Source organism: Barbus barbus (genome assembly GCF_936440315.1).
Source record: "Barbus barbus genome assembly, chromosome: 28".
NCBI classification, from domain to species: Eukaryota; Metazoa; Chordata; class Actinopteri; order Cypriniformes; family Cyprinidae; genus Barbus; species Barbus barbus.
The window spans coordinates 23,624,632-23,633,589 of NC_136756.1; the positions used below are offsets into that span (position 1 = coordinate 23,624,632).

At 37.8% G+C, this 8,958-nt stretch overlaps 1 protein-coding gene across 1 annotated transcript; it reads left to right on the forward strand.

The window, feature by feature from the left end:
* Nucleotides 1–1,572: 1,572 nt before the first annotated feature.
* Nucleotides 1,573–8,591, forward strand: LOC306848335 (N-acetyllactosaminide beta-1,3-N-acetylglucosaminyltransferase 3-like). The gene is made up of 3 exons (XM_079382817.1): nucleotides 1,573–1,641; nucleotides 2,088–2,169; nucleotides 6,403–8,591. The coding sequence occupies exons 2-3, from the start codon at nucleotides 2,115–2,117 to the stop codon at nucleotides 7,557–7,559; spliced, it is 1,212 nt and encodes a 403-aa protein (XP_079238943.1). The 5' UTR covers nucleotides 1,573–1,641; nucleotides 2,088–2,114; the 3' UTR covers nucleotides 7,560–8,591.
* Nucleotides 8,592–8,958: the final 367 nt, after the last annotated feature.

Consider the following 8,958-nt stretch of genomic DNA (forward strand, 5'->3'; position numbering starts at 1 on the left):
TAGAAAAAAATATGAATTAAAATATTTTTTCAAAAATGTTAATTTTCCATTTTTTTCTAATACTCTAAACAATGTAATGACATGAAAAAATACTAAATTCACAAAGCTTTTTTTGGGGGGGGGGGGGGTCTCAGGAGGATATAGCGGACACAACATGACAGAATCTGCAATGAAGTCAGCACACGCTTTTGATGTGCCATTTTGAGAACACTACAGAAAGAGCACGTTGTTTTCGCCTGTGTGGATACTTCAAAAGACGTTTGCTCTGCCTGTTTGGTTTACCTGTTTACACGTTCAGAACGTGCGTTTTGTCCGACTCCAAACGCACGTATTCGACGCCCATTTCCTGTTATGCTAAACCATGCGTTTTTGGTGACTTGATACACAATCCCAAAGCGCGCGCTAAGAACGCGCGTTTTCATGGCAAAACGCGGGTCCAGGACGCGCGTTTGCTGTGAAATCGCACGCGTTTGACGTGTCAGTATGCAATCAGACGTCAGAGCAGGCGTTTATGACCACTTTGGCTTTCCATACTCTCTGAGGAAGGAGACAGAAAGGCATTAGTTTCGGAGCCGTCAGGAGATCTCTCTCCCCGTTGTGTGTGTTGCTGTGGCTTTTGAAGCCCGCGGCTGATTAGTCGTGTGGCCGTCCCATACTATGGTCCCGCCGGTGATAACGGTACACAGGTGTTCTCCTTCGTTTCCAGGGCGACGCTGACGAGCGCTCTGGACACGCGTCACAATATGAGAACAGTTTTTGTTACCCAAACAGACGGGTAGTATTTTATTAATTTATGTCTGACAACAGAAACAGAAAATATGTAAATTAAGCACCGACAGCATTCCACACAATTGTAGGGTTTATGATAAATAATCGAAATGAAGAGGAAGGCAGTCGCTCGTTTCACTCTGGCTGACCTGGTTTGAGGGGATTCGCTGTCAGACGCAGATCTATCCGTAAGTCACAGCAGATAGGCTACTCTTTAGCATGTTCCAGTGCCAAATGAACAGGGAGGCCTGCACCTCTACTTCAAAGCAAAGCAGCAGTGTTACCTGAGGAACACAGGAAAACGGGATCATTTAAGTTAAAGTCCAGAAGACTGCTCGTCAAATTCTGTGTCGGTCACTTGGTGGAGAAGGGCGAATTATATAAATTCAAAAAAATATTCGACCACACTGAATTTTACCCAGTGGTGTTTGCCCTGTCAGATAGGCTAAGTGTTTTAATATTGTACATGCTCTGTTTTCAGTTACCCATCAAGTGCTGAAAAGCTTGTTTTTGTCACTTCTTTCACATCGTTGCTGGGTCGGATTAAAGGAAAAGGAGATGGATTTGTAAGTAATATGCAATTAATGTCAAAAACAGCCAAATGTGTTTTTTTTTACTCTGAAAGAACATTTTGGTTGTTGCATTCCTTGACCGTTGTCAGTTGGCCTTTAAATTTGTCATGGTAAACTAACTTACAGTTTATTACATCATCTGACTCTTTGATAGATATTAGAAATTAATTAAAAGGTATATTGTTGAGATCAATACTTCAATTATATGTATCTTTTATTAAATCAGCAGTGGAGATCGTGGATATCAAAGGGGACTTCCAAAATCTTTGTGTACCCATGCTTCTTGAAAGTGCCAAGTGTGGTAGGTGCCATTGCAGTTCAGTCTTATTTTCTTCCATTACTTAAAGGGATAGTTCAACCAAAAAATGAAAATTCTGTCATCATTTACTCCCATTTATGTTGTTCCAAACCTGTACGAGTTTTTCTTCTGTTGAACACAAAAGAAGATATTCTTAAGAATGTTGGTAACCAGACATGTGACGCCACTGACTTCCATGGTATTTTTCTTTCTTTGCAACTATGGAAGTCAAAGGCTACCGTCAACTGTCTAATGACCAGCAGTCTTTAAAAATATATTTTATGCTTAGCAGAAGAAACTCATACAGGTTTGAAACAACATGAGGGGGAGTAACAACAACAGTAACAATAACATAATTTTCATTTTTGGGTGAAATATCCCTTTAAGATATTTTAACAGACAATGCGAAAGTTCTGATATTGTTATTAACGCTGTTTTTTTATGGATAGATTGAGAAATTGAAAGATGAAGCTACCATGGAAAGGAGTGATTTTGCATCTCTTATAGAGGGGATGGAAGACCAAGCAGATGGTATGTATGTGTAAAAACTCTTTACTTACACACATCTCTTATGTAGAATGTATTATAACAAATATTCATTAATATATGACTTGACCTGAAGAAGGACAGATGCAGGTAATTGCACATGTTGATCTCTGACTGTTTAGGTTTCTTTAGTGCAGAACAAGAAGTATCACTTCACAATTAGTACACACTTACAAGTTTACAGTATTTACAAGAGTGATTGTCATTGAGAACAATTTCAAAGTATGTGCCTGAATGTTTGTCTGAACTAAAGTGTTTATATTTATATGTATCAAAAAGTATCTGACTTTTTCTTATGTGGTTAAGTTGATCTTATTTTATGAGAAATGTTATCCTCTGGTCTTGTTTCTGTTAACCATAAGTGTAATTGATGTTGGCAACACTTTTGAATGAATACTGTGGTTAATAGCTAGTGCGTTACAAATGCTTTTGTATTATGAAGAAAAATGACAAACAAACTGTCATTGACGAATTTAAAATGTTTATTTGTTGTCTGATTTGGATTTTATTCTGTATCTGACATTTTATGTTACAAGTTGATCTTATGGTATGAGAAATGTTATCTGACTGTGTATGATTTTCAATCATCCAAGGTGTAGTTGATGTTGGTAACACTTTATAATGTATACTGTATTGTAGATAATATTTTGCTCTGTACAGAAAATAGTAATAGCCTACTGAAGTTTTGAAGCCTATAACTTTATATGCTCCCAGAATGAATGGTAACACCAGAAATTATTGTCTGCATTAGATTTAGGCATGCAACGCTTTTTTTGTATTGTGCCACCCTAACATTTTATACTGGCTCCTTTCGGCCACCCTATAAAAAATATCCTGGAGGCGCCACTGATCCCTCCCTCCATCTGCCACCCCTTCTCCTCACTTACAACTATTCCTGTCAACCTATAGGGGGGTAGGCTACTTTGGGTTCGGGACAAAATTCTGAGCTCGGAGCCCTCCCCTCGGACAGCACACCAAATATGCATTTCTCTGTAAGGGTGAACTCTAGAAAAGAATGGTTTTGACGGATGCACGGAATCTCGCTTGTTTTAAAAAGCTTGTAAAGGAGCAGACGTCAGCTGTGTGCTGATAATAAGCAGAAGGTTAATCACATGCTGGTATGGTCAATATAGATAACATTATTGACGTGAACGCGCCTTAAGTTTTTTTCAACTGATTATTTGCAGAGAAGGAAATTTATTGCCAACAAATTCTCTGCATCTTCCTTTTCTAAGGTGCAGTCACATTTACCCATCATATAGTTCTGGAAAATGCAGTTGCGTTGACATATAGCTATTTATTATGTGATGAGCTTTTGGCACACGAGCAGTTCTGAAAAGTCTCTTAAGACTTTCAGTTCACTTCAGTTTCCGTCTTACTTTTGGGGGAGGGGTCCATTTCTCCAGTCATTGCACATCCTGTTTTACATCCTCATTTCTATATCTTAAAGTGAACTTTACAGATTTAACCGTGTTCCACATGTTACTGGGTCAACATAACATAGAACAGTTTTTAATCGTGCCACGCCGTAACAGGCTCACATGGAAATACAACTGGAACCGTTCCTGACAGTTTGCCGCAGTGTTTGAGGACTTTTATCCTGCAAATGATCATGAATTTAGCAATTTAGGCTATACTTAACTTTCTATAATATATCCTACTTTTCGCTTGTATTTCTTGGAACTTATCATTCATAATATAAATTTTTTTTGTTACTAAATAAAAAATATTTTGTTTAACACACACACACACACACACTATTTTATTTATTTGTTAATCTTAAGAAAAGTGTGCCTTACTGTGAAACTCATAATAAATCAATTTGGTTACATTTTAAAGTTTGTACAAATAATTAATCGGTGAGCTGGCTACCTTGCACTGGTCATCATGTTATCCAGATAAGCAGCAGGACTTTGAAACAAAGCCCCTGGTCTACATCATGTTCAGTGTTTCCTCTAGAGACAGCTGTGTATTTCCTCTTTAGGAGGAGAGAGCTGTGAGTACAGGGTGTGGGTTGTTTTGTAAGTGCATTTCAGCATGAACCAAAGCTCAAACACTTGTGGTGACCTTTTCCAAAGAAGATAATTAACGGTCAGGTAAGATGAATAATATTTTAATCTGTTTCTTTTAGAGGTTTAGATGACCAAGCAAGTCTCGGTTTATTTTTTTAATAGGCTAGGTGAAAAATAAAAAAAAATTCAGTAATTAAGCTACATTTTAAATGTGTTTAGATTTTGTTGGTTTTCTATCGTTGCTTTCAGAAAATCATCCTGTGGCAAGATCAGTACAACGACAAAGTATGCTAAAGTAATGTATAGGTTTCGTTTTTATAGCTATGAAGATTATTCATTTTATGGTATGATTCTCGAATGCATTGTGTCTTAAAAAACAGGTGTGTAAATAATAATAAAAAACGATCATTACTAGGCCTACAGTTACCATTATATTACCAGTAATAGAGAAAACAAGGTTTTGAGAGAGACTAGTGCTATTGCCAAGGATACATGTTCACCAGTAGCCGCTTTTATCTGTGATCCACCCAATGAGAAATTGGTAATTTTCCAAATGGATGCAATTTATTAAACGATAATAATAAACGTCTTATTTCACTGTAACTTTATTAAAAATATTAAACACTTGTTTCATGGTCAATTACAGGTCGTTTCTTAGTTTTCCCTCTAAGAAACGTCAAAATGATTTGTCCGTTTCTGTTAGTCCCATCCTCAAAGTTATGTTTACGACGTAAGGATATAATAGTAAAATGCGCGCGTTTGTTAAGTTGCGGAAAGAAACACATAAACGTTGTGCTAGATCCTGGTCGCCTCAACAAACTGCATAATTTGCAGCTGCGCACATTTCTGCGGTCCTCGAGACGCTTGATTATCAAATCATCTGCGAAGCCCAGTTGTTTCAGACTGAGGTAATGCTTTACAATAAACTTCCTTTAGTTAACGTTAGTTAATGCATTAACTAAGACTAGCAATACATTTGTTACCGTGTTATTGATCTTTGTCTCAGGCAAATGTTAACAGACAACTTTTAATTTTAATAATGTCCTATTAGTAAATTTTGAAATGAACATTAACATAACAAATTACTAATGTAATGTAAATGTATGCTTTAGAAATACTGTGTAATGAACCTTTGTGCTGTATTTTTGTTGGCAATTTGACATCCTAAATAGCTTAAACAGCTCGGAATATGCTATTCTGATTTTCATATTGATAACAACTTAATCAAAATTGATCAAAATGCTTAATTCCATATATTTCTTTTAAAAAACTATTTATTTCATTTTGACCCACAGCCAGACAGCCTTCCGTGTTGGCATGTGTACAGTGGAAACACTGAGGTTCCCCGTGCTCTCATGACCCTGCAACTTTATCCTTGTTGTGTACTGTTTTCTTTTGTACTGGTAGGCTACTATTGTTGAGTTCAGATATTCAACCCCTATGCTCCTTCCTGATTTTGTTGCCAAGAACTTTAGGACATGAATGTGTATCACAGTAGGCTAGAAACAAATTTGGGAATAATAATGTATATGTATATATATTTCTTTTTATTGAAAACTAAATTTAAAAACAAAAGTGTGTGTGTGATTTTTGTTAAACGAGATATGCCAGCAACTGGGAAGTCGTGGCCTAATGGTTAGAGAGTCGGACTTGTAATCCGAAGGTTGCGGGTTCGAGTCTCCGGCCGGCAGGAATTGTAGGTGGGGGGAGTGAATGTCCAGCGCTCTCTCCACCCTCAATACCACGACTGAGGTGCCCTTGAGCAAGGCACCGAACCCCCAACTGCTCCCCGGGCGCCGCAGCATAAATGGCTGCCCACTGCTCCGGGTGTATGTTCACGGTGTGTGTGTGTGTTCACTGCTGTGTGTGTGCACGTTGCACGAATTCCGAGTATGGGTCACCATACTTGGCCGTATGTCACTTCACTTCACTAACTGGGAATTTAGTAACTTAAAGTTAATATTTACCCTGTCAGCGAACTCTTTCCTAAATGGCTTGTATGCAGAACATTGCAGCTGGACTGAATGCCTTAACACACACATATATACACTTTTATTTTTAAATGTGTAATTTAAAATCATTTTGTAATTATTCCCAAATGTGTTGTACTGTGATACTTATTCATGTCCTAAAGTTCTTGACAAAAGTTCAAACACTCTTGTATTTGAGTAACATTAATATGAATTGTGGCTCTGTTCTTAAACAGGTGCAGAGATGAGAAGGAAAAAGTTGCAGACAATAACCGTACTTCTGACAGTTGTTGTGTGCCTGGTCATTATCATGAACAAAAATGACTTTGAAAATGATGTGACACTGAACCGCAAAGAGGTTCATGAGATGCTCCATCAACAAAATGATTTGCCTCGCTTTGAAACTCTCCAGCCTTTGTCTTCACATTGTCATCGGAATATGTCTGCTTATAATGTGACTGGATTTTCTACTCTGCCAAATCATATCCAAGACTTCCTGCTTTACCGACACTGTAGGAGTTTTCCCATGCTTCTTGACGTGCCTAATAAGTGTGGTGGACCCCAAAACTCTGCAGATGTCTTTCTTCTGCTGGCCATCAAGAGTTCTCCAGAGAATTACGATCGTCGAGAAGTTCTGCGGAAAACATGGGCTGAGGAAAGACTGCACAAAGGCGTGTGGATCCGCAGAGTCTTCATAACCGGAACGAGTAAAACTGGCTTTGAGAAGCGCAGGTTGAATAATCTATTGAAGCTGGAGAACAGTGAGAAAAAGGACATTTTACAGTGGGACTTCAATGATTCTTTCTTCAACCTCACACTGAAGCAGATTCTTTTCTTAGAGTGGATTGAAAGATGGTGCCCACATGTCAGATTTCTTTTAAATGGAGACGATGACATATTTGCCAATACGTTTAACATGGTTGAGTATCTTCAAGGTCAGACAGGCAATGATGGAAGTAAACATCTCTTCACTGGGCACCTCATCCAGAATGTAGGCCCTATCAGACAACGTTCAAGCAAATACTTTGTCCCGGTGCAAGTACAGGAGTCTGAAAGGTATCCTCCGTACTGTGGTGGAGGAGGCTTTCTTCTCTCCAGCTTCACGGCTAAAACGATCTACAACATGTCTCACTCGATAGATCTGCTGCCCATTGATGATGTTTACATGGGAATGTGTTTGGAAAAGGCTGGCCTCAAACCTACATCCCACTTTGGCGTAAGGACCGCTGGTCTGCATGTCCCCTTTGAGAACGTTGATAAATTTCACCCTTGCTTCTACAGAGAAATCATTTTAGTCCACAGATTTCTGCCACACATGATTTTTGTGATGTGGAATGAGATACAAGACCCACATTTGCAATGTGGAAGGACAAATTCCATGTTCAAAAACTGAACAGGGTGTGTGATTACTGTTAAATGGAAACATAATAGATTGCTGGAATCAATATGATTAAGTTTGTTTTAAAATAATGAGCTCTACAAGAATCCTTTTCCAAAACATGGTGGAAGTTCTAACATGGTGTAGTTTTGCAAAATTATTGCCTTTTGAAAAGAACACTCTAAAAAATGCTGGGTTAAATACAACCCAGTGCTGGGTAAATACTGGGCAGAACACATGCTGGGTTGTTTTCAACCAACAGTTGGGTTAAGTGTTTAACCCAACCGCTGGGTTCGTCCATATTTTACCCAGTGGTGGGTTGTATTTAACCCAGCACTTTTTAGAGTGTATGTGGCCTATTGCACTTTAACTGAAAAGGGATTCCTTTCTCATCAATGGTAGTTATAGTCTTTGTGATCTTTATGCTTATTTTTAAACAACCTGAGAGTGCTTCTCAATATATAGAAACGTCTATATTTCACTCTTTAAAATCCAAATTTATCAGGGGAATTAAGTGCACTCAGAAATAAAAGATAGAATAGTTGTCACTGGGAAAGTACCGGTATACTTTCGTACCTTATTTACTGTCACTCTGATAGCCTACATTTCTCCAGATTGTTACATTCAGGACTGCAAATCGCCAAAAAAATAACAACAGTAAATGTATGCTGCATGTGGGATAGCCATATCTGAATCATTCGACTTGAGTTGAATCTTGATTGTTTCAGTTATTTTGAATCAAAAGAATGTTTCACAAAAGCCTCAGTTCTTACATCTGCAAATCACAGATCTCATTTGGAAGACAAGCACACTGGACTTTTTTTTATAGAGATATGTTCATGTAAACTTTTATGTGTCTCAGGATATAAATTATTTTGATAACCTTAACTTATGCACATTGTGAAATGCTGATGAAGTTATTTGCGATAAAATTTGACAGAGCTCTCCTGTATTTTCTAGAACTGCTCGTATAAGTAACGTTTGTAACACCAAAGCCAAAGCCATTAAAAGTCAAATACTAATAAAATGCTGTACCATTTACATGGACTCATCAGTGGTGTAGATGTGGCTTTATTCCCTTTGTTTGCATTGCTGTTTTATTCACATATTCTAACTCCAGCATTGCCATAGCTTTGCCAGTCAGCTTCTGTCATTCTGTCATTGTTTACTCACCCTTATGTCATTCCAAACCTTATGTGTTTCTTCTGCGCTTCTTCTGTTCAGCAGAAGAAAGGTTTGGAACAACAGTAGTAAATAACAGAATTAAAATTTTTTGGGTGAACTATTTGACTAGATTACACTAGAATGTAATTTATGTTTATTTGCCTAATATGTTGCGTTACTTTAGCTTACTTGCGACAGTTTCATGGTATCTGTATTTTTATTTTTGAAGACTGAATGTTTACAACACTGA

Bases quoted from the DNA above. Each gene is read 5' to 3' on its own strand.
- LOC306848335 (XM_079382817.1), top strand. From the start codon at position 2,115: ATGGAAAGGAGTGATTTTGCATCTCTTATAGAGGGGATGGAAGACCAA. The intron at 2,170-6,402 runs GTATGTATGTGT...GTTCTTAAACAG, and splicing joins GATGGAAGACCAAGCAGATG to GTGCAGAGATGAGAAGGAAA.